General features: G+C 44.0%; 1 protein-coding gene across 3 annotated transcripts in view; it reads left to right on the top strand.

Annotated features, from left to right (window-relative positions):
• Positions 1-26,302, top strand: part of LOC105470952 (glycerol-3-phosphate dehydrogenase 1 like) — a 62,519-nt gene that overhangs the window by 10,216 nt on the left and 26,001 nt on the right. For 2 of the 3 annotated variants that reach the window (XM_011723314.3, XM_011723312.2), the window contains exons 1-4: positions 9,573-9,781; positions 10,133-10,310; positions 20,967-21,107; positions 22,670-22,808. In XM_011723314.3, coding sequence (XP_011721616.2) covers positions 9,588-9,781; positions 10,133-10,310; positions 20,967-21,107; positions 22,670-22,808 — 652 coding nt within the window. In that variant the 5' untranslated portion in view covers positions 9,573-9,587. Of the gene's footprint in view, positions 1-9,572; positions 9,782-10,132; positions 10,311-20,966; positions 21,108-22,669; positions 22,809-26,302 lie in introns of those variants that run through there. The other variant, XM_011723313.2, reaches the window with a different exon arrangement.

Raw genomic sequence — 26,302 nt, 5'->3', positions numbered from 1 at the left:
ATGCTTGTTTGAAGCGCCATGGACAGTTTGGTTCTCTGCCATCCTTGCTTAAGACTGGTGGTCCTTAAAGGCAATTTGAGACTGTGACTTAGACATTCTGCAGGATCCTGTGTGTTCTTCTCCTGAGTGGGCAGGTAGATTCTCCTGCTACGTGTGTCTTTGATTCTGATCTGAATTAATCGCTGACCATTCCTCCATTCACTCAGATGAACATTGTTCCCATGGTGTGTGGGGTTGATAGCATGGCTGACCAGGTCATGGATAGCCAGTTTTGAACAGGCTGATAGGTGCGTGGTCCATCCCAAACTGCTCCTACTTGGCTGCTCTGAAAAAATATGGAAATAAGTATCGACTAAAATGAGTCTTAGGGAGCCTCTGTGGATTTCAGTTACCTCCATAGTTTCTGTTTTCTGGTTGGCTAACAGGCCTTGGGACTTGCTGAAACTTGTCTGCTTTGGATTTGGGGTCTGTTAAAATATCTAAATGGGAATGATTTAAAATCAGAATAAAAAAATAAACTAATACTGGGAAAATTTGGAAAAGATAGGCAAGTATGAAGAACACGATAACATTTGCTTGTCACCTTACCAACAAGAAAGGATGTATTCATGCAACAAATGTTTGTTGTGCATCTACTATATCAACACTTCAGTGTGCATGTGAATCTCTTGGGGATTGTGTTACAGAGCAGGTTCTGACTCAGCAGGTCTGGGGTGGGGCCTGAGGGTCAGCATTTCTAACACGCTCTCAGGGATATTTTCACTGCTGGTCCATGGACTACACTTTTAATAGGATCTGACCATAGGCTGGATCTTATGCTAGTGCTTGTGTTTTCTTGCAATCCTTTTTAAATGTGTGTGTTTTTTTAATTGTGACAAAATACACATAACATAAAAGTTACCATCTTAACCACTTTTAAGCATATGGTTTAGTAGAGTTAAGAATATTCACATTGTTTGTGTTGAAAACAATGAAAATATTGAAAAGAATTAGATGTCCAGAATTCTTTTCATCTTGCAAATCTGAAACTCTATATTCATTAAGCAACAGTTCCTCAATCCACTCTTTCCCCAGTCCCTGAAAACCACACTTCTACTTTCTGTCTCTATGAATTTGACTACTCTAAGTACCTCATATAAGTAGAATTATACATTATTTATCCTTCTGTGTCTGGCTTATTTCAATTAGCATAATGTCTTCAAGGTTCATCCATGTTGTAACATGTGTCAGAACTTCCTTTTTAAGACTGGATAATATCCCATTGCATGTATAGACCACATTTTGCTTATCCATTTATCAGCTGATGGACACTTGGGTTGCTCCCACCTTTTGGCAATTGTGCATAGTGTTGCTATGAACACGGGTGTATGTATAGACCACACTTTGCTTATCCATACATCAGTTGATGGACACTTAGGTTGCTTCTACCTTTTGGCAATTGTGCATAGTGTTGCTATGAACATGGGTGTACAAATATCTCTTTGAGACCCTGCTTTCAATTCTTTGGGGGTATATACCCAGAAACAGAATTGCTTGATCATATGTTAGTTCTATTTTTAATTCTTCGAGGAACTGCCATTTGGTTTTCCACAGTGGCTGCGGTATTTTACAATTCTACCAACAGTATACAAGGGTCCTGATTTCTCTGCATCCTTATCAACACTTATTATTTTCTGTGTTTTTGCTAGTAGCTGTCTAAGTGGATCTGAGGTGGTATTATTTATTAATTGCACACTTGCAATCATATGGTATGTACAATTTTGCATCCTTTTTGTTAAATGTAACATTCTATCATAAGCGTTTTCCTCTGCAGTTTGAATTTTGATAGAAAGCCTTTTCAGTCTCCTTACTCTTTTAAGTGAAGTTGTTCACATTGATCTTTTTTCCTCTGTGGTTTCTTTCTTTGATTTCAAGCTTAGAAAGCTTCCTTATGTAGAGATCAAATAAACATTCACCAAGTTGAATCTATTTTTAAAATACTTCATTTTTAACATTTGCATTGAATACTCTGGCATTTGGTTGTTCTTTAAAAGCCCTTTGACTGCAAAGAATTACACAAAATGTTAATAATGGTTCTCCCTGGGTGATGAGATTATTCATAATTATTTTTTCATGTATTGCTTTTATGAGCGAAAAAGTACATGTTATTTAAACCACAAAGGACCACCCTCTTGCCCATGGAATGAGCCCGGGTCAGCTCTGGAAGAGATGGGGACATGGAATGTGGAGAATCTAGCTGATGGCAAATTCTTCCTGGACCTCCACTTCCTCCATAGTAAAAAGAAGGATGGACTGTAGGGTCCTTTCTGGCCTCAAATTCGTCAGGTTTAGGCCCAACTTGATAGTGTCAACCTAAAATAATCAAAAAGGTCAGAATCTAGTTTAAAGAGAGTTTAATTAAGTGCAAAGGTTAAAAGTGAGCCTGCCGGCCGGGCACAGTTGCTCACACCTGTAATCCCAGTACTTTGGGAGGCTGAGGCAGGCGGATCACGAGGTCAAGAGATCGAGACCGAGCCAGCCAACGTGGTGAAACTCTGTCTCTACTAAAAATAGAAAAATTAGTTGGGCGTGGTGGCGTGTGCCTGTAGTCCCAGCTGCTGGGGAGCCTAAGGCAGGAGAATCGCTTGAACCCAGGAGGCGGAGGTTGCAGTGAGTCAAGATTGCACCACTGCACTCCAGCCTGGCGACAGAGTGAGACTCTGTGTGAAAAAACAAAAACAAAAACAAAAAAAAACAAACCATGTGAGCCTGCCCAGAAAGAACAGATTCCAAGAAATTAGGATTTCAGCATGTTTCTGTGTAAGGCTTAATGCATAGTTACAATGATCTGATTAGTCAAGGTGGTCTTTTTGAGTGGTGGGGGAGGTATATTTAACATTCCACACTGCAGATTAACCATTATTGGGTCTTAGACTGATGCTTTCTGGTGTGAGTTAGGTACAGGACAATGAAGGAGGCAGTTAATGTACAACAAAGATCAGCAATTAGAAGTGGGAAGATCTGGTCTCTCCTAGTCATTTACAATGAGGAAGTCAAGAATAGTGGGGCAGAGAGTGAAGCAGAATAGCAAGCATACAAGTTATACATAACCCAGTCTCCAAGGCCTAACTTCCCCCTTGGCATAATAAATTCAGAGGGTCCTGAAATTTTTATTTTTATTTAAAAACAGGCGTCCATTCCTTGGCTGAAGTAGTACATCCCCAGCCTAATTAAATAGTACACCTTTTTAGAGAGAAAGGGGTGAGAAGGCTGTGGACAGAGTGAATGGCAAAGGGTTAGCTGGGGGTGGAGGGGGGAGGGCATTGCCAAGCTGGGGGTTAGGACCTCCTGCAGGTTGGTGTCCATCCAGCTGGGACTCAGGGCCGTAGAGCAGAAGGGTTAAAAGGGATAATGTGGGTAAGGTATTTGAAACAGTGCCTGACACCTGGTAGGCACCAAATTAGTGCTGTTTTTGCCCACCCTGTCCCTTCCTTGCCTCTTGCCCCTGCCACGCCATTTTATCCACCTTTCCTCCCTCCTCTTTCTCTCCTCCCTTAGTCTCCCTGATCCTCTCCATTTCTCTTACACTATCTCCTCTTCTCTCCTTCCCTTAACCTCTGTCCTCTTCCTTCTTTTCCCTCCTCCCTGGACATGTTAGTTCTAGATAAAATCTGTGCCTATTGTTGGCCATGCCACGGGCTATGACTGAGCTTTGCCCCAGGGGCCTTCCTGCTGCCTGGAAGGTACCCAGTCTCCTCCCCAGGTAAGGCCCACTAAGCCTCGGAGCTCTGCCCTGGCTACACTTTCTCCCAGCTTTCCCTGACGTCATCGCCAGGTGTCACTGTGTTGCCTGTTTGACCACATAGGTCGCTGTGGTACAGAGATAGATAGATATATATATGTATATATATAAAAAACCTTTTTTTTTCTTTGAGATGGAGTTTTGCTCTGTTGCCCAGGTTGGAGTGCAGTGGCGCAATCTCGGCTCACTGCAACCACCACCTCCCGGGTTCACGTGATTCTCCTGCCTCAGCCTCCTGAGTAGCTGGGATTACAGGAGCCCGCCACCACGTCCAGCTAAGTTTTGTATTTTTAGTAGAGACGGTGTTTCACCATGTTGGTCAGGCTGGTCTTGAACTCCTGACCTCGTGATCCACCCGCCTCGGCGTCCCAAAGTGCTGGGATTGCAGGCTTGAGCCACTGTGCCTGGCAGTACAGTTACATTTTTTTGTGTGCTTGTTGAAACAACATCAATCTCTGTTTACCAGTCTCCAAGCTCCATAAGGATGGGGACTTGTCTGCTTTTATTCCCTTGCATCCCCTGCACCCAGCATGGTGTCTGAAATTAGTGGGTGCTCAATAAATATTTTCAATAAAAGATTCTACCCTACAATAGGGCAAATATAAATTAGCAACAAGTGCAGGCTTTGGAGACACTCAGATCTGGGTTTGAATTGCTGACTGTAGATGGACAGCATGACTTAGGTAATTGATTTATGCTCTTTGGGCCTAAATTTCATCGTCTGTAAAATGGGGATAATGTGGCACCTCTCTTGTGGGCTGTAATAAAGATGAAATGAAATCTTATATGAAGTACTCATCTACTCAAGTTCCTTTTAAATTTCATTTGCATAGCGTTACAGGATTTGTGAATTAGTGTATATTTTAAGGCCTAAGACTTAAGACAATGCATGATTTCATGGGTAACAGAATTTTATACATCTATGTAAAGACCCAGGACTGGCCATCAGCAAACCTGAGTCCTCCAAGTTCTGTCTTAGCTAATTATTGACTTTGCTCCAGGGGCCTTCCTTCTGCCTGGAAGGCTCCCCAGCCTCCTCCCCAGGTAAGACCCACCTGGAGGCCATACCGGATTGTAGGATGCAAGGTGAACATGACTCAGTCTCCTGCATCTTAATCTGCAAGACGAAGAGTTTGGGTAGGATTAAACGCATCATGCAGGCAGTACCCCTATGGCTTTGGCTCTGTCTGCTTCATAGCTGTAGTAGTATTTGATTGCTATTCTTTCTTTGAAAGTTTATTTTTATTTATTTATTTTTTGGAGACAGTGTGTGCCATTATCCAGGCTGGAGTGTGGTGGCATGATCATGGCTAACTGCAGCCTTGACCTCCTGGGCTCAACTGATCCTCTTGCTTCAGCCTCCTGAGTAGCTAGGACTACAGGTACAGCCACCATGCCCAGCTAGTTTTTTATTTTTTGTAGAGACAGGATCGCACTATGTTGCCCAAGCTGGTCTCAAAATCCTGGGCTCAAGAAATGCTCCCTCCTCAGCCTCCCAGTGCACTGAGATTCCAGGTGGAAGCCACTGTATCCAGCCTAAATGTTTACTTTAAAAGACAACTTCATACCACTATAGTAAATATCACAAGTAGAAGGTAACAACAACAAAAGCCAGTAGAATGAAAACAAGACAGTGTTACAAAATTCTTGCCAGATATTACTACCTGCCAAGGCTCAGAGTCTGAGGCCTCTTCAGACTTTGTGAAGAAGGGAAATTAGCACACGCTGGAGAGATGGGAACCACTTAATGGCACTGCAGCGAGACATTCTGCACTCGCTTAGGACCATGAGAGCTGAGAAGGGCACGAGTGATTCAGTGTCATTTGGTTTTGTGTGTATCCCTAGTCCCCATTTCTCACTTTGGGAAGCACTGGATTAGATCATAGACCTGGAAGGAACCTTAAAGATTACCTGCCCCACCTATCATTTTGTAGACGGATGAGCTGAGCCTGATGTGGAGGTGGCTGCTCATGCTCTTGACCCAGCCTTGTGAAGACCTGTGCCCTTGATTCTCAAAATGCAGGAGTTGAAAGACAGACAGATAGATAGATATGCAGGAGTTGAAAAATAGGCAGGCAGGTAGACAGAGAGATAGATATGCAGGAGTTGAAAGATAGATAGATAGATAGATAGATAGATAGATAGATAGATAGATAGATAAGACCTGTGCCTCACTATGCTTGTGTAGTGTTACCGAAACCAGCTGAGACATGGAGAGTGCCAGCAGTGTGGCCACAGGACCCCAACTATGACCTGTTCACATGCAAACCACCTTTGTGGGCTATAGTCAGCTTTTATTTTAAGCTCAGCTCTAAAATATCTATGCACATTTTTGGACTGGCCTTCTGCTGGTCAGTCACATTTCTTTCTCTCTTTTTTTTTTTTTTGTTTTTTGAGACGGAGTCTTCCTTTGTAGCCTAGGCTAGAGTGCAGTGGTGTGATCTCAGCTCACTGCAACCTCCGCCTCCCGGGTTCAAGCGATTCTCCTGCCTCAGCCTCTTGAGTAGCTGGGACTGCAGGCGCACGCCACCACGCCTAGCTAATGTTTTTGTATTTTTTAGTAGAGATGGGGTTTCACCATGTTGGCCAGGATGGTCTCAATCTTCTGACCTTGTGATCCACCCGCCTCGGCCTCCCAAAGTGCTGGGATTACAGGCGTCAGCCACCGCACCCGGCCCATTTCTTTAAAACAGGGTGTGTCACTTATAAGTAGACTCTGGTCCCTTCAAAACCCTCCGGCTCCTCCAAAACATTTTTCTTGCTCTATTTGATCCACAAGAAAAACGAAGCTGCTCTTTCATATTGGTCAGAAGAGGTAACACTTGGGACAAATGCCTCTAGTACCATTCCAGAGGCACAAAGGAGTTTTGGGTGTGGGTTATACTTTTTGATTTTTTTATAAACCACACAGATAAAAGTGGACAACAGAGAAAATACTGAGTTCAACGTGGAGATTGGGCTGGGCGCAGTGGCTCATGCCTGTAATTCTAGCACTTTGGGAGGCTGAGGTGGGAGGATTGTTTGAGCTCAGGAGTTGAAGACTAGCCTGGGTAACATAGATCCCGTCTCTACACAATTTTTTTTAAAAATTAGCTGGGCGTGGCGGCACACATGTAGTCCGTTACTCAGGAGGCCAGGGAGCGACGATTCCCTTGAACCTGGGAGGTCAAGGCTGCAGTGAGCCGTGATTGCACCACTGCACTCCAGCCTGGGGGACAGAGCAAGACACTGTCTCAAATGAACAAACAGAGAGAGTATATCAAAGGGGGTTAAAACAAAATGAAATATAGTGTTTTAAGTCCTGGCCCTCCTCCTCCATGCCCTGCCTCCCCGCCACCCTTGCCAAAAAAATTATTGTATAAATTATATATAGAGAACAAAACTAGGCCTTAAGGTACTAGGATCGTTTTGTTCCTCTCCATCCGTGAATTTAATTCCACAGTCCTTCCTTCAACACAACACTACCCCAACCCCCAATCCCTCCCACTACATTGCCAATCCCTGGGTGGCAAATCCAACAGCTTGGCCAAAAATTACTTGGAGAGGCCTCTAGTTGTGTCAAAGATTCTGTCTTTGTACATCTATCAGCTTTTGCTGCAACACAGCCCACTCTCCCCTAACTCAGCTGCTTAAAATAACAAGCATTTAAGATTGCGTTTGAGTTAGGGATCAGCTGGTCGGGCTCACTCATGTGTCTGCAGTTAGCTGAGGATTGGGTGGAAAGCACTGCTGTGTCTGCTTTTCCCAGCCCTGATTTGCGAAACCTTTTTTTGCTTCTCAGCAGGGGTTTGGTCTTCCTGAGCACCATCCTTGTATCTTCTCCCTGCACCCTGGGTCGGGCTGTCCATCATGTTTCTCTCAATAGAAGGTTGAGCCTGGGAGACTTGTCATGGATCAACATGTATTGCAGTTGGGTCCTTTGTATTGAAGTCCACTGCAGTTTACCCTTCTAACCACATCTGCTTCCACTTTCCTCCACCTCTTATCACACACAGCATCATGAATGCCTTTTAGCTATTCATCTCTCTGAGCTGGTGGTGAGCTTTTGAGAGCAAAGAACACGTTGCCTTTCCCCTGCTGTATTACCACCATCCGGCCCAATGTATTACACACAGTAGGTGCTCAGTAAATATTTGATGACTGAGATAAATGAGTGAATGAAATTATTGATGAAACCAGGAATGAGGTAGAATGAGGTCTTGATGGCCCCCCAAGAGTAAAATAACTGGAATTCCCCTTATTAATTTTTACCCTGTCACTTTAAGCCCCCATTGAATCCCAAAGGACATACAGACATGGTCTGAAGGGCCTAGTTCTTAACAGTACCAATGTTTGTTTAAATTTTCCTAACTCTACCCAGGGGTGGTGGCACGTGCCTGTAGTCCCAGCTACTCAGGAGGCTGAGGTGGAAGGATCACCTGAGCCCAGGAGGTCAAGGCTGCAGTGAGTTGTGATCACGCCACTCTACTCCAGCCTGGGTGACAGAGTGAGATCCTGTCTCAATCAATCAATCAATCCAACTCATTGCAGTAAATACTACAGGTTTGCCTCTGGTTGCAAATGTTTGGCTTCCCCAAGAGGCAGCTGTAAAGGGGAAAGCAAATGTATTCCAGTGAGATCACAGGGAGGGATTCCTGGTTCTGATTTACTTTTCCACTTGGTTTACTAGACTTAGATTCCTGGTGTCTCATAGCCCCCCATCGGTTGACGCTCAGTCCCCCAGAACCACACTTGTTCTCTCTGACCTTGTGAAAGTTACTTGATGCCAGGGAACACTGTGAACCACAGCCTTTATCTCCCTGTGAGTACGTGAGCAGCTGTTTCCAAGATTAGAATGAAGGTGGTAGTGATGGTGGAGGTTCCTGGCCTGCTTTCTACAAAGTGTCAGTAGGAGAATTGGATTAATGGGTATTTATCTAATAACCTGTTCTGCTGGCATAGAATAAGAATTTCACAGGTACAGCTGCATAGCCTTGATATCTACAGCTATTCTTTTGTGAGGGAGGAGGGCATCAGAATTCTGATCATTGTGCAGAGCAGTGGCTCTCAGCCTTGGCTGCACATCAAGTCATCAGGGAGCTTTAAAAAGTACAGATGCCTGATCCCACCGCAGAAGTGCCAGTTCCATTGGCCTGGGGTATGGTCTGGGACTCAGGATTTTTAAATCTCCCAGGTAACTCTGTGCAGCCAAAGTGGAGAACCGCTTGTTTAGTTTATCCATTCTATGTCAGGAAAGGGACAATAATTATAATCTGTTAGAATTATTTGAAGTTTTGTGGTTGTTAAAGCATATAGGTTTATATGCTGGGATGAATTATAGTTGGGTTAGAAAAACAGATTCTTCAGGGGATGAAAATAAATGTCTCCAACATGTTCTGCAGCCGCTTGGCTGCCCCCACCTTTTGTTATCATCCCCTACTCCATCTCATCAAATTGTCTTGAGAATAATTGTGAGAAAAAGTAGCAACTGCCCTAACACATGAATTTGCAAGATGCTCTTTACTGCATTCTCTCATTTACTCCTCACACCAGGAAAGTCAGCTAAGAAACAAACCGTTTCTCAGTGGAAAGTCCAGAGGGGAGAGCTGACAGGCTCAGCTAGGATTGAGTGCCCACTGTGGCCCCAGCAACGGCTTCTGTGGGATGGACACAGGTGCCTGGTCCCACCTCCTCTGCTGCAGCAGCCACGTGCAGACACACACTGCTGTTGGGAGGACTGATGTTAACAAATCAGGGTCATTCTTGTCCCCTGTAGGAAAGCCTATGGGAGACTGAGCCATCACTAGAACATGTTTGCTAAATAGAGATGCAGAGAAAAGGGAGCTTAGGGGCCGGAGGCCGGCTTGGTTGCGGAGAGGAGGGAGTGCAAAGTACTCAGCGACTAGGCCCTGTGCTCTCCCTTTGCTCCTCTTCGGGAGTCCACTCGGGTTCTTGTCTTTCCTCTGTGCTTCTGCCTGGCACCTGCTGCAGTTCATCAAGACACAGTTTATTTTACCATAGGTACAACTCAATATCCTTTGAAGACCTTCCAGGGTCATTTTCATGCTCTGGGGTGGATTTCTCTTCTGCCTGTGATGTTGTCTTCCAAGATAGGTTGATTCTTACTAGTTTCAAGGGGTGTTGCATTTTGACCTTAAACCAAATTCTGGTGCTTTCCCGGTCACAGGCGGTGGTATTCCATGTGAAAACAACTCAGTTTCAAATGGCTTGGGGCTGATACACATCACATCTCGAGTAAGCTCGGTGTTTGGATCAGAATCAAAACACAAGTCTTCTGAATTTTAATCAAATGCTTTTTCTCTCCTGCCCAAGTGAGTTTATTTTTGTTCTTTTCCACGGTTTCTTTTGTAGGGGTTCAGCTGTTGCAAAAATAATTGGTAATAATGTCAAGAAACTTCAGAAGTTTGCCTCCACAGTGAAGATGTGGGTCTTTGAAGAAACAGTTAATGGCAGAAAACTGACAGACATCATAAATAATGACCATGAAAATGTAAAATATCTTCCTGGACACAAGCTGCCAGAAAATGTGGTAAGACTTTGGGGTGAAACATACATTGGTTCATTCCGCAAGTTATGCTTGGTGGAGCAGCATTGGGACTTGGAACTGGGAAAGCTGCTTTTCTTTTCCCCAGTTCCTTTCCACCAATTGGTTGGTTGATTTTGGTTTTTCTGACTCTGAAAATGGGTTTCCTATTAGTGTGCCAAGGATGCCTTAACAAAGTGCCAGACTGGGCCGGGCGCGGTGGCTCAAGCCTGTAAGCACTTTGGGAGGCTGAGACGGGCGGATCATGAGGTCAGGAGATCGAGACCATCCTGGCTAACATGGTGAAACCCCGTCTCTACTAAAAAATACAAAAAAAACTAGCCGGGCGAGGTGGCGGGTGCCTGTAGTCCCAGCTACTCGGGAGGCTGAGGCAGGAGAATGGCGTGAACCCGGGAGGCGGAGCTTGCAGTGAGCCGAGATCTGGCCATTGCACTCCAGCCTGGGTGACACAGCAAGACTCCGTCTCAAAAAAAAAAAAAAAACAAAAAACAAAAAAAAACAAAGTGCTAGACTGGTACCTTAAACAACAGAAATGTATCTTTTGTAATTCCGGAGGTTTTGAGTGTGAGATCAGGGTGTTGATAGGGTTGATCTCTTGAGGTCTCTCTCCTTGGCTTGTAGATAGCATCTTCTGTATTTTCACATGGTCGTCCCCCTGATCCTGTCTCTGTCATAATCTCCTCTTATAAAGATAGCAGTCATATTGGATAAAGACCCACCCCAATGACTTAAGTTAATTACCTCTTTAAAGACACTGTTTCCAGATACAGTCACATTCTGAGTACAGCCCATAACAGGCTTCCTCCTTGGCATTCAAAGTGCTAGCCACGTCTGGAACTAGCGAACTTGCCTTAGGCTGTTCATGCTCCCCAAGTAGCTCCTGGTATACCCTAAGTGCATGAGATCAGCTTGCTAGGACAGCTAATGCATTGGTCTGTAATTAAAGTCAGGGTTAAGGCCTAAATTACGGAAGGAGATAGAAGAAAATGGGAAAATGTAAGATTGACAGTTTAAATTCAAGCGTATTAAGTCTGGGAGAGAAAAATACAGGTTATTGCCTGACCTCCTTCTATTGACTTGCGGAGGAAGAAAGAAATGAGCTTGGGGAGTGAAAAGGGTGTACCCTGCTGCTTGTCTGAATGGAATTGATGAACTTCTTCTGTTGTCAGATTCACCCCTTTGTGGTTTTCTATCATGATCTCTTTGAAAACCAGACAGTTGTGGCTGTCTGATTCCTATGGTTAACCCAGGAAGCTCATCTCCTGTGTTAATGAAATACCCTTTACTGCATATATTCACTCACCAAACCTTATAAGCATGCACTGTGCATGCAAAGCGCAATGTTGGGTGCTGGGGACAGCAGGAGGAATAAGACAGTGTTGCTTTCCTCAAGGAACTGAGCAGGGGAGACCAATCTCTAAATCAGCAAATGTGGGGAAGTTTTAGTTACAGTATTTGTTAGTGTCAAGTACCGTGCTAAGCAATACATATAGTCTAATTTAATCCTCTCAATAACGCTCTTAGGTTGATACTACTGGTTTTCCTATTAGGATGATGATTTTGATTATGTAGTGGAGGAAACCAGGACTCAGAGAGGCTAATGAACTTGTCCAGGGTCACACAGCTAAGGGCTACGGTTCAGACTGATTCCTGGTGGACTCATCCCTAAGCATGCTGAATCTATTGCCTTCCAGACAGTGATGACTTTCTGCTCTGGACTCAGGTGGGCCAGCATTTCCCTACAGTGATTCCTGGTGCAGTTGGTGGGGGAGGAAGAACCTTTAGGGTTGTGAGCTTAGAAGTGAAGTTGTCCAAGTATCTGCTGGAGAGAATGAAAGAGGCGGCTGTTTCCACTCCAATGGAAGGCCTCTGGGGTCATCTCTAATCCATTCTTGGGTCAGATCATTCTTTTGAGCTTCATTTTTCTCATTTTTATCAGAATTGGTTGCCCCCTCCCTTCGGTAAACTACATGTTTCATTGTTATATTCCTTCCACGCTGCCTGGTGCCAGTCCCTTGTGCACCTGTCTGTCTACCTCCGCATGCCCTCAGTGTGTGACCTTGCTTTCTGGTTCTTCATTCACCCACAGTCCCTAGCGCAGTGCTTTTCCTCCAGTGGATATTCAAGGAGTGTTGGGGGAAGTGAATCTGCTGAGTGGTTCTGTGAAGCTAGAGCCTCTGCTGTGAACAGGGAGAGTGTGGGGGAAGGAACTGACACAGAGGAGTTGAGAGAGCCTGCCCCCCATATGACTGACTCCACCACCCACCCCTGGTCACTGGGTATGGACAGAGGCAGGAGAATTCACTCCCAGAACGCTGCTGATGTCTAATAGATCTCTCGAACCTGTTCTTCCTGTTTAAGTGAAAGTTTTGACCAACATGTCCCCAGTCCCTCACCCTCCAGCCTCAGGTAGCCACCTAAAAGACCAGTTTTTAATCATTGTTTTTCTTTCCAGTTCAAACAGGAGAGGTTTGTTGCGTTTCCGTCAACACAAGCTCACTGTTTATGCTGTCATTTGATGTGCTGACTTCAGACTGAGACTTTTCTGCGTGAGACCCCCAAACTGCTGCCCACCTGACCCTTCCCCAGGTCCACACTCATCATGTGGCCCCTCCCACATGGGAGCCTTCTGTTACAGTGACTTCACCATGCCATTGCCTGCTCACTAAAAACTGAGCCCTTCTGGGTTTACGATTTCCCTTTATATCTGAATGAAAATAATGTTCATTATTTTCTGAAGGCCGGGTGCAGTGGCTCACACCTGTAATCCCAGCACTTTGGGACCAAGTGCAGTGACTCACTCCTGTAATCCCAGCACTTTGGGAGGCCGAGGGGGGCGGATCACTTGAGGTCAGGAGTTCAAGACCAACCTGGCCAACATGGCAAAACCTCATTTCTACTAAAAATACAAAAATTAACCGGGTGTAGTGGTGCACACCTATAATCCCAGCTATACTCAGGAGACTGAAGCACGAGAATTGCCTGAACCCAGGGGGTGGAGGTTGCAGTGAGCCAAGGTTGCGCCGCTGCACTTCAGCGTAGGCAACAGAGCAAGACTACATCTTAAAAAAAAAAAAAAAAAAGGAATGCTCCGTCTAAAAAAAAAAAAGAAGAAAATAATGCTCATTATTTTCTGTAATTGCAGAATGGTTGATCCTGTTTTCTAGCTCTGTTTCCAGAGCCTGTGTTTGGAGCTCATCAAGGTAGAGGACTCTTTTGCATCCCTGTTCCAGCTTCAGCCAGTGACACCAGGATTTAGATTCCAGCACCCCCATGAAATATAGTTGCCATTGCCGCTCATCTTCTGCCTGCTTTTTAAAAAACTGCTTCACTTAGATATAATCCACAGACCATAAAATTCAGTGACTTTTTTCGTATATTTACATAGCCATGCAGCCATCACTACAGCCAATTTTAACACATGTTCGTCATCTTGAAAAGAAATCTTGTACCCTTTCCTAGTTACCCCCTGTTGTCCCCAATTGTCCCACAGCCCTAGGCGACCACTAATCTACTTTCTATCTGTATAGATTTACCTATTCTCAATGTTTCATATAAATTGCATCTTACAATATGCGGTCTTCTGTGACTGGCTTCTTTCACTTCGCATGTTGTCAAGCTCCATCCGTGTTGTAGCGTGTATCAGTGCTTCGTTCCTTTTTATGGCTGAATACGATCCTGTTGTATGGATGTCCCACATTTTGTTTACCCGTTCATCAGTTGATGGTCATTTGAGCTGTTTCCTCTCTTTGGGTATTGTGAATAATAACTTTATGTACAATGTGAACCTTTATATACAATGTTTTGTATGAACATATGTTTTCAGTTCTTTTGTGTGTATACCTAGGAGTAGAGTTAACTTTTTGAGGAACTGCCAGACTGTTTTACAAAGTGGCTGTACCATTTTACATTCCTATCAACAGTGTATGAATGTTCCAATTTCTTCACATTCTCACCAGCACTTGCTGTTATCTGACTTTTTAATCCTAGCGGGTGTCTCATTCACAGTTTTGAATTTCATTTGCCTGATGGCTAACCATGTTGAACATCTTGTGCTTATTGTTACTTGTATATCTTTGGAGAAAAGTGTATTCAAATCCTTTGTCCATTTTAAAAATGGATTGTCTTTTTATTATTGAGTTATTCAAATTCTTTATATATTCTAGATACAGGTCCCCTTTCTTCACAAGTATTTTCTCCTGTTCTGTGGGTTTTCTTTTTACTTGCTTGATGGTATCCTTTAAAGCACAAAAGTTTTTAATTATGAAGTCCAATGTTTACCTTTTTACTTTGCTGTGACCTCTTTGAGTATAGTTTCTTGCATAGGTCTGTATTCACTAATGTCTTCTCAGCACCTGAAATAGTGCCTGGCATTATTGGTGGTCTGAATAAATGCCAAGGATAGTGGAAGTGGTGAGGAAGAACAAACTAGGATGAAGAGTTTTGTTTCAGTGCTTTAGGTGGTATCACATGGAAAATAAGGTTAGGGCAAGACTTAAAAAAAATTAATCATTTACATTTGGGAACTAGGGTTGGGGTAATACCTATTAATTTTTGCTGAAAGTCTTCTGAAAATTAAAATATCAGTTCAGTGGGAAGCCTCAGTGTTAACTCTTTTCCTCCCTGGGTTTAACTCTTTGATTTCATTAGAGGAGTAGTTTTCCATGGTGATCATCAAATTTTAGTGTTCATCAGATCGCTGAGAGAGCTTCCCAGGGATACGTGGGCCCACTCCTATAGTTTCTGATTCAGTAGGTTTCAGGTGGGGTCCCTGAATGTGCATTTCTCACAAGTTCCCAGGTAATGGGGATGCTGTTGGTTCAGGAGCCATGCTTTGGGAACCACGGGAGTACATAATAAATTGATATTATTGGTGTTGTACTGGGGAATCCAGGCGGTGGATAGCTGTTTTTACAGAAGTAGCCTTACCAACAGCGGCATGTTTACATAAGAATCATCAGATAAGGTCCTCTGTCTGAGGGTCGTATTTCTGCATGTAGAGCCAAGTATGTGAATTTCACCTAAGATCTTGGCTGCAAGTGAGATGAGGAGAACAGAAGGGAATTACAGTATTTTTGAGCCTCTACCATGTCCCAGGTACGACAGTTGCTGTGTTTTTTGCTCCTGGTATTGTCTTGAATCTGAGTACACACATCCCCCAGAGAGTGTAGGTGAGTTGCCATGGCGTCCAGTTAGCTGACTGGCAGTAGAGGCTGGCCGTGATGCTCTGCGCAGAGCATCACGGCAGCTGGACCATTGTTAAACCATACCATTCTCATTAGGAACCAGAATTGTTTCAGCATGTAGATTCATACAGACTTGAGGTAGAAATAACTGTGGTGGCCCTAAGAGATTAGATAAAAATGAGAGTAGCCTTGGTATCTTTTATTTGGCTTATCATTGTTTTATCTGTCTTTACTATGATGTTGGTACAAAAAGGTTTGTGGTAAGATTCATGGATTTTAGGGGGAAGAGTCTGCATTTGAATGACAGGAATATTCTTATAATACTATATTTAAAAGATATGAGTATTACTTTAATTCTGTAAATACAATTTTAGATCTTTCCATAGGCTCAAAACGGCCTTGGAAGGAATGTACCAAAATATCGATAGTGATTATTTCTGGTGCAGAGAGGAGCAGTTCTTATTTTCCTACTTAGATGTTTTTTCTTCACACTTGATCCAGTGAGCCTATTTATAGTCATGAATGAATGGAGAAAGCGTTTTAATCCTAATTGCTTTTAAAGACCATAAAATAGCATCTTTGGAGGGTGAGGAGGTCAGTCTGTGATGATAGAAGTGAGGTCTTTTTCTCGCCCACTCTGATGACCGCAGATAAGATGTTGCTAACAGGTAAAAGCTCATTGAACACACACCATGGACAGTGATGGTGGATCCAGGAGGTACAAAAGAACCTTCAGGCTTATCCACACAGACTTCGCCAGCTTTGTTTCCAATGATTTTTATTTATTGTTAGGCTTTTATGAACTTGAAGCAAGAGCACTGGGCTCCTGAAAGTCTGGGCATTAAGCAATCCAGCCCTGAAGCCTTCGTTCTGGGTTGTTTGTCCTACTTGCCGTTGAAAGGCAAGACCTGGTGTTCTGAGTTGTGCTTCCTGGCATGTTTCAGGACCTGGAATGACGGACACTCTCAGAAAGATTTTTGGCAGGAGGCTCACAAAATCAGTCACCATTTCCAAAGCAGCTCCTGATTATTTTCAGAGCAGAAAATCGGGTAGGCGCTTAACAAAAGGTTTTATTCTGAAAGATGAGATTCACATGATCTCATTAGCTGATGAGAACTTGTTCTGATACTGCATAAGAGGAATAATGTTCTGTGAATGGACGATGCACACCATGAAAATACAGCTCGCATTGTGCACGTTGCTTCTGTGAGTTAAACCCCCAGTATTCCACCAAGAAGAATAAGCCCCAACCACATTGTCCTAAAGACCATCACGTTCCCTACCACCTGCAGGTTCCTCTTTGATTTATTAAGAAGGAAATGTAAGAGACAGAAGAAATCCTGACCAGCTGGCAGCTTCCTTGAGAATGGTTTGTTTGTTTGTCTGTTTGTTTATTTGTGACAGGACCTCACTCTGTCCCTGAGGCTGGAGTACAGTGGTGCAATCACAACTTTTTGCAGCCTCGACCTCCTGGGCTCAAGTGATCCTCCCACCTCAGCTTCCCAAGTAGCTGGGACCATAGGCACTCGCCACCACACCTGGTTTTTGTTTGTTTGTTTGTTTTGTTTTGTTTTTGTAAAGACGAGGTCGCACTGTGTTTCTTAGGCTGGTCTCGAGCTCCTGGGCTCAAGCAGTCCTCCCGCCTCAGCCTCCCAAAAGTGTTGGGATTATGGCATGGGCCACTGAGCCTGGATGGGGATGTATTTTAGCAAGAGACATGGGAATAGGCCGATTCCTTAAAAGTTAAAGATTTGCAGGACACAGGTAGATTTTTCTGATGAATATGCTTTCATTTGTTAAGGTCTTTGTAGTTTCAAAACACTGTCACTCATATTACTTAATTGGAAAGTGCTCTGTGAGGTAGCCAGGTCGGAAAGGTAATTTTTATCTTCATTTTACATATGGGGTGACTGAGGTCGATGAAGCTGAGTCGCTTGCCGGAGGTCACACAACTGGTCAGTTGCAGATGTGCAACCCAGACCTTCAAACCTACATTTTTTCTCTTTGGTTCTGGTGTTTTTTCCACTTCACCATGTTGAAAATGCCCCAAAGTGGGAAAGGGAGGAGAGTGTATGTGTTAGAGGTGGATGGGGAAGAGGAGAAACAGTAGGTCCAGAGGAATAGGTTTTAATTAAATGTCAGGTGGCCAGGCTTCATATGAACCAGGGAGTAGGGTACATAAATGTCCATCTGAGCAAGGCCAGTATGAAGGGGAAGGGGCGATCGGAGTTCTTGTGAAGGCCATGGGAGGATGGGTGGGACACAGGCAAACACATGAGAGCAAAACGATGAGCTTTGCCAATCAAGGACACACAGGCCAATTATGGGTTGGCATCAAGAGGGTTGTTTTTTGTTTTGTTTTGTTTTTTTGAGACAGAGTCTTGCTCTGTCGCCCAGGCTGGAGTGCAGTGGCACAATCTCAGCTCGCTGCAACCTCCCCATCCCAGGTTCAAGTGATTCTTACGCCTCAGCCTCCTAAGTAGCTGGGATTACAGGTGTACACCACCACACCTGGCTAATTTATATTTTTAGTAGAGATGGGGTTTCGCCATGTTGGCCAAGCTGGTCTCAAACTCTTGACCTCAAGCGATCCACCCACCTCTGCCTCCCAAAGTGCTGGAATTATTACAGGCATGGGCATGGCACCTGGCCTGCATCGGGAGATTAATGGAATAGAATCAAAAAATGCTTTGTTGGAGGGGGTGGAGTCTCCAGGTGTAAGAGGAATAATGTAGCAGGTGGATTTTTTTGTAATAAATCTTCCCCACTTGTGGACTACCCAGCCTAGATTACCAATCTGGAGAAGCCTTTCCAAAGAGGAAAATAGGCAAATAGGCCTTTTGTGCCTTTGGGTCTGCCACTAACGAGGAAGAAGTACTGAGCTTTGGGTTTGATCTGCTGTATGGGGAGTGACTCTAGGTTGTCATTCAAATCAACTTAAAGCTAAATGTTTGGGCTCTTATAACTAAAGATCCAGGTAGCGTTGACTTCAGGTGTAGCCTGAACCAGCAGCTTACATGATATTAACAGGGTCCTGTTTTTCCCTCTGTTCCTCTGCTTTGCCATCCACAAAGTTGGCTTCATCCACATGGGAGCCCTGTGGCGTAGGTTCTCCCCTCACATTTGTAAACATGGATGCAGTAGTTCTAGACTTCACAGCAGCATCCCACCCTGTTCAAGGAAAGACCCATGGCTACTCCTGAAGAACAAGCAAGCGTCTGTTTCCCAGAAGACATCTGCTGGTTTCTTGTTAGCGCTGATTGTTCAATGTGCCCATTAGCTTGAACAAGAACCACCCCTGGAATGGGGTAGGGGCCAGTTTCACCCAAATGGCATGATTAAAATGGGAAGTGGTAGCTTTGGAAAGGAAGTTTAAGGAAACTTCTGCTAGAAAGAAGGAAAATGGAGGCTAGGCAATAAATTATAGAAGTCCTCCACACCTCCTGAAGGGATAAGGGAATGAAACTTCAGGATACATTTTCTTTGGGGAATCCTTTGTGTGAGGGAGTAACTCTTAGCACAGGCGTTAGTCAAGGTAATAGGCTAAGATACTGCAAAAGACATAATAATGTGACAAAGAACAAGAGACTTGTCTTCCTCTCACATGGAAATATTCTAGTGCTTCGCTTTACACTATTATTCTTGGTCCCTTTTTTTTTTTTTCCTGTACCATCTCCTAGGCCTTGTAACCGTCACTGTGATCAAGGATAAGTTACCAAGGTTTTCAGCTCACGGGAAGGGGGAAGAGAAAGTGTGGAGGAGGCAACTCACTGTCTTGAGGGCTCTGGGCTGTCAGTGGAACCCACTTCTCCCTCTCACATCCAACAATGAGCACTTGGTCCATGGCCGTGTGTAGCTGCAAGGACTGCTGGGAAACGCAGTCCTTGGCTAGATGACCAGCGACCAGCTTACAGGTCTGTGATTATAGAGAAAGGGGAGAAGGAATTTTGGCTGGGAGTTGGCAGTCTCCATCACAACCCCCAAACTAGGTTTCCTCAGAGGCTGGCCCATTCTGAATGATGTTCCTGTGACAGACACGGTTTCCTCAGAGAAGAATCTTCATCCAAGGCCTTTCATTTTGGGAACCAGGAATGCTTAATGGGGACTGTGTCAGTTATAGTTAGGTTTAAATACATATGACAGAAAACCTAAAATAACAGTGGTCTAAGCAAGGTAAATGCTTGTGCATTTTTCTCTCATGTAAAGACGTTTGTGGTTGGTGCAGCATCATGGCGGCAGAGACTCGTTTGATTCCACCGTTCTGCCATCTCGGCATGTGCTGTCCTCCTTCTGCTCTAAGATGACTGTCTGAATTCCAGCCATGCCTTCACATTCCCACTGGCAAAAGGAAGGAGAAAGACCTTCCAGAACATTTTCTAGAAGTCACAGGCAGCACTTCCACTGATGCTCCCTTGATCAGAACTCAGTCACGTGGTATACCTAGCTGCAAGGAGCACAGGGAAACATAGCCTTCTTTGCCGGCATTCAGGAGCCCAGCTTGAAACTAGGGGTTCTAATGCTGAGGAATAAGGAAGAACAGATACTAAGCGCAGCAAGCAGCCTTTGCCAGAGACCGTGTGCCCTGGAGTCTGCACTGCATGCCCTCACTTCTGCCGTGTTAAACTAATCTTCACCCCTAAGGAAAGAAATCGTCATAATAGCTGACATGTATTGAGTGTATATCAAGTCTCAGGCACTTTTCTGTATCAGTTAGTCCTCACAGCGGTGCTCTCAAAGGAGAGTTTAGTGTGGGATCATTTACAGAGGGGCCATGGGGTCGAGGGAATCAACAGGGGTTGGTGAAGTGCTCAGAGATTAGCAACAGCAGGAAGCCATTACCACCCCTGAAAGGATCAGGGAAAGAACATGTCACCAGCCTGAAGAGGGCTTAGAGACATGGCCTGAGAAAGGGGCTGCCTGGCAGCAGGTGCAGCTGTAGAATGAAGCCAAGCTAGAAGCACTGTGAGCCTGGGCAGAAGTGGCCCGAGGAGACCTGTCTCTCCTCCCAGCCTTTGATCTCCTGACAGTGCCTCCCATTGGCTGAAGCCCACTGGAAGCCAGAGAACAAGGGAGCCTGGGGAAACAGTTGAGAGAAAACAGCCTCCTGGGAAAAGAATGGGGCAGAGAAGAGCAGAAAATGGATGGAGGTCTGGTGAGGTGGGAGAGCAACAGAGAGCAACCCCACATAGTGTTGTTAGTGGTTCCTTTTGCAGATAAGGCATTTGAGGGGTGGAGAGGATAAGTCACCTGCCCAGCTGCTGACAGAGGCAAACCCTCTGCTTCAGACCCCCATAAGGAATAAGGAAGGCAAACCAAACACATTTGCCTTCCTTGTCTATCTGTACAGTGTTCTGCACATAGTAGGCATCTGATAAATGGTCAGTGAGGGAAACCATGTGGACAGGCATAGTTTGATATAGGAGGAGAAACTGTCTTCTCTGCCTTTTGGTTGCAGGTTGCCATCTCGAATCTCAGCGAGGCTGTGCAGGACGCAGACCTGCTGGTGTTTGTCATTCCCCACCAGTTCATTCACAGGATCTGTGATGAGATCACTGGGAGAGTGCCCAAGAAAGCGCTGGGAATCACCCTCATCAAGGTAACTCGAGTGCACGCCACCCAGGGCTGGACATTGCTTATCAGGAAATTTCATTTCCTCACACTCTCATCTGCTTGAGATGTGGAGCTGAAGGGGAAGTTGTGGCAGTTTTTCGTTTGTGTTTTTAAAGATGCCCAAAAGGCCATAAAACATACAAGACTAGTTTAGCTCAGGTTGAGAGTGGGCTGCTTTCTGTTGCAGCAGACCAGCAGCGGCCGTGATGTGAGGAGCTGTGCCGCCCCTGCCGGTCCACTCTGGGGGCTCAGCCTGCCATCTGGAAACCACCAGCAGTTTGAATTAGCTGGGAGATTAATAACCGTTAGAGCCCATTCCTGGATATATACCCTAAAGCGTGTGTTTTTAACCAGAACTCCACAAACAACCTCTGAAGGTCCACAGGGTGAATGCGGGAAGTTCATGCACTTAATTGTGGAGGAAAAAAAAAATCCTTGCATTCTAACTCATTTTAACCTGTAAGTGAAATGAACATTCTCTTCATTTGTGAATGCAGCTCATAGCCAACGTTTCAGGAACAGTAGTATTAGCAGGATCTGAGACCTTGTCAATAGGAGTCACAGGGCTTTCATTTCACTTTACACCTTTTTCTGATATCTCAAGGTATCGTTTATACTCGTCACTACTTGGAAATTGTGGTAATTATTAGACCTGCCGTGACATCTTTTTCTAATTGCATTAATAAAACAGTGCATATATTACTTTATCGTAAATTTGTTTTTTAAACAAATTTCAACATAATTGGATTCCTGGGTTATTTTAGGTGTTTGGTTTTATGCCTGTGAAATTCTGAGAATGAGTCCATAAACTCCACCAGACTACCAGGGGTAAGGCCCATGTTGTTGGAAAGATTGAGAACTCCCAAGAGCGGATCACAAGGTCAGGAGATCGAGACCATCCTGGCTAACACAGTGAAACCCCATCTCTACTAAAATACAAAAAATTAGCCAGGTACGGTGGCAGGCACCTGTAGTCCCTGCTACTCAGGAGGCTGAGGCAGGAGAATGGTGTGAACCCAGGAGGCAGAGCTTGCAGTGAGCCAAGATCGCACCACTGCACTCCAACCTGGGCGACAGAGCGAGACTCCGAGACTCCGTCTCAAAAAAAAAAAAAAAAAAAGAACTCCCGAGAGAGGCTGTGCCAGAGCATTTCTCTTTATAGACTTGAAACACCAGGGATAATGACATATAACATTGTTTAGGGACTATCCGATGTGGTAAAATAATCAAGGAAAGCAAGGGAGCGATGCATACAGCATTCAGGACGGTGGTTCACACTGGGGAGCAGGGGTAGAAGGAGGATGAACTTGAGAGGAGACACACAGGGGACTTCAGTGGTGACAGTCACATTCTATTTCTTAACACGAGTGATGAGTACATGTTGATTTTCTTCATTTGGTTCTTCTTTAAGCTGTGCATAGGCAGTATAGATGCTTACTCTTGTAAGTAGGAAACATTTTTCAAGTTGTGTAGCCATGGGACATCTGCTATCCCATGCCTCTTTGATTTGGTGGTTTGTTTTCTCCTAACTTCTTGGCATCCTTGTAGGGCATAGACGAGGGCCCCGAGGGGCTGAAACTCATTTCTGACATCATCCGCGAGAAGATGGGCATTGACATCAGTGTGCTGATGGGAGCCAACATTGCCAATGAGGTGGCTGCAGAGAAGTTCTGTGAGACCACCATTGGTAAGCACTGCCTGGGAGGGGCTCTGGGAGTCTGGACATTTGATGTTTCAACTTGTACATATTCCATTTCTGATATTTTCTGTAGTAGACTCTTCGCTGTCCCTCTTAACATTCCTAAGTGGGCATTCAGTGGGGCGGGGGTTTACGTGAGGAGGCTATTTTGTGGGACTGAAGTGTTTCAACAACCTCCAGAATGAATATAAATGAATACGGCCAAGAAGTCCATTCTGACTTGCTGTGATCCAATAGTGAATTATTGAGGTTAAACACAAAGGTGCAAGGTTGCTTGTACCAAGAAACATGTGGCTACATCCATGGTAGGGCTCCCCTGGCCTTGGAAACGCAAATTTTCTTTTCTTACAGATGCTAGTATCTGGATCCTCATTGATTCCAATGAGATCTAAACATTGGTTGAATGACCCCCATTTTCAGGTGAATAATAAGACTCAGAGAATAAATTACCTGCCCCATGATTCCACACTACTGTAGAAGCCAGGAACAAATTTGAGTCTTCTGTTTCCTGAAATAGTAATAAGCCTTTTCTACTCTTACATATAATAGAGTAGATACACTGTTCTCGCACTGACATTATGAAAATTTTCATTTCTTTTAAAAGGGGCTTTGACAATTCATTCTCAAGTGTCCATGTACCATATTAAAGGATGCTTTGTTGGAAGAGTAATATTATTGTATTTTCAGATGCTTTGCAAAAGTTTATCTACCACTGCAGAACTTACTTTCCCCCTTGTCAAACCTGCAAGCAATATGAATCATTTCTCCTTGGCAGCTTTGTAAAAGGAAGCTCTGAGAGATGTCAGGCTCGCTTGCGTGAGATGAATGCGCAGGAAAATGTAGCTCCAGATTCTTATACCTGCCTATACATAGGACTTTTTAGGGTTTTTTGGAATTTGCTACCTTAATTTTTATTTTTAATGATGGAGGTATTTTACATGATTATTATGGAAGATAGAGATAATCGGCTGGGCGCGGTGGCTCAAGCCTGTAATCCCAGCACTTTGGGAGGCCGAGACAGGCGGATCACGAGGTCAAGAGATCGAGACCATCCTGGCTAACATGGTGAAACCCCGTCTCTACTAAAAAAATACAAAAAACTAGCTGGGCGTGGTGGCGGGCACCTGTAGTCCCAGCTACTCGGGAGGCTGAAGCAGGAGAATGGCGTAAACCCGGGAGGCAGAGCTTGCAGTGAGCTGAGATCTGGCCAGTGCACTCCAGCCTGGGCGACAGAGCGAGACTCCATCTCAAAAAAAAAAAAAGATAGAGATAATCAAAAGAAAGCTATTTTAAAATTTTGATAGTTTTGTTATATATCCTTTTTCTCTATTTGTACAAACTATTATGTTTGTAGTAAATCATATACTGTTTAATAATTGCTTTATTCACTGAATATGTAACAAAAACCTTTCAGTCTGTTAACATACTGTACATCCTCATAACTGCATAGCATTCCATCAACAATTCCATATATTTGGACACAAAACTGTTTTTTGAAAAACAGTATTTTTTGGAGAGGAGAAGTATCACAAATAATATAAAGAAGAAAAGAATAGCCTGTGATACGACCTGCCCAGGTTGTCATTTACAAAAGTGATACACAGGTTTAAAAAAAATTTCAAGCACCATGAGAAGGTGGAAACGTAGAACTAAGATTGTAATTTCCCATCCATTTCCCTCTTCCCAGAGGGAATCACTGTTAGCAGTTTCTTTTTTGTTTTTTATAATTTCAACTTTTATTTTAGATTCCGGGGATACACGTGCAGGCTTGTTACATGCGTGTATTGCATGATGCTGAAGTCTAGGTGATGACTAATCCTGTCACCCAGGTAGTGAGCATAGTACCCAATAGGTAGTTTTTCAATCCTTCCCTCCTTTCTCTCCTCTCTAGTAGTCCCCAGTACCTGTTATTGCCATCTTTATGTTCATGAGTACCCAGTGTTTAGCTCTCACTTATAAGTGAGAACATGTAGTATTTGGTTTTCTGTTCCTGTGTTAACTCGCTTAGGATAATGGCTTCCAGCTGCATCCATGCTGCAAAGGACATAATTTCATTCTTTTTTTTTTTTTGAGATGGGGTCTCACCCTGTCGCTAGGCTTGAGTGCAGTGTTATGATCTTGACTCACTGCAACCTCCAACTCCCTGGTTCAAGCGATTCTCCTGCCTCAGCCTCCCGAGTAGCTGGAATTACAGGCATGTGCCACCACGCCAAGCTAATTTTTGTATTTTTAGTAAAGACGGGGTTTCACCATATTGGCCTCCCAAAGTGCTGGGATTACAGGTGTGAGCCACCACATCCAGCTGATTTCATTCTTTTTTAATGGCTTTTACTATTAGCAGTTTCTAAATATTCTTCTGCAAAAAATTTGTTTATATATGTATCCTAGTACATACATAAATGAATAGGTCTTATTCTTTTACAGTTAATTCTTTTATTCATCTGCAGTTTTAATGTAGCCTATGAAATTGTTATGTAATTACTTATATTTTCCCAAAAAGATTATTAACTAGTTCGTTCCAACTCAATTGTATCTGCCAGTAATCCTTTCCCAGTTCATTCTGGAAGACTAAATCTTAATCTCCAGTCTCAGTCCCTGATCCAATCCTGGCTGTAACTCTAGCCCTGTTTGTTGTAGGAAAGTTTCTAGTTGGATGCATTAGGCTTCTTTAGTTTGAAAAGACAGATAAAAGCACACAAGTTACATTTCTTTCCCTCTGGCATTTCTTTACCTGGTGCTTCTATGCCTTGTCTGTGGGGTGGACTGTGGTAGGCACTGATGACCTGAATTAAATTAAGTAAAGCATTTCTGGGTGGAGTAGGTCATGCCTGTTATACCAGCTACTCGCAAGGCTAAAGCTGAGGATCTTGTGAGGCCAAGAGTTTGAAATCAGCCTGGGAAATGTAGCTGGGAGTTTCCAAAAAAGGAAAAAAAATTTTTTTTAATTAGCCTGGTGTGGTAGTACATACCTATAGTCCCAGCTACTCAGGAGACTGCCGTGAGAGGATCACCTTGAGGCTAGGAGTTTGAGGAAGGCTGTAGTCACTGCAATGGCTATGATCACGCCACTGCACTCCAGCCTGGGTGACAGCAAGACCCTATCTCTTTAAAAAAAAAAAAAAAAATAAGTAAAACATTGAAAGTGAGATAGAATATGAAAGTGGTGTTTTAAAAAGTGTTTTATATAACCTGAATTAATTAATTTTGAATTCCTGGCCTCATGGGATCCTCCTGCCTCAGCCTGCTGAAGTACCAGGATTACAGGTGCAAGCCACTGTGCCCGGCCTGTAACCTGGATTTAATCATGAGAATATCAGAATATCAGACAAGCCCAAAGTAAGGAATATGTTACAAAACAACAGGCCTATGACATCTTTGACTCTTCAAAAAAGTCAGTGTCATGAAAGACAATGAAAGGCTAAAGGAGTGTCCCAGATTAAAGAGGACTAAAGATATATTACCAAGCCAGGCGTGGTGACTCA

Source organism: Macaca nemestrina, chromosome 2 (genome assembly GCF_043159975.1).
Source record: "Macaca nemestrina isolate mMacNem1 chromosome 2, mMacNem.hap1, whole genome shotgun sequence".
In the NCBI taxonomy this organism is placed as follows: Eukaryota; Metazoa; Chordata; class Mammalia; order Primates; family Cercopithecidae; genus Macaca; species Macaca nemestrina.
This window is presented reverse-complemented; position numbering and strand designations above follow the sequence as displayed.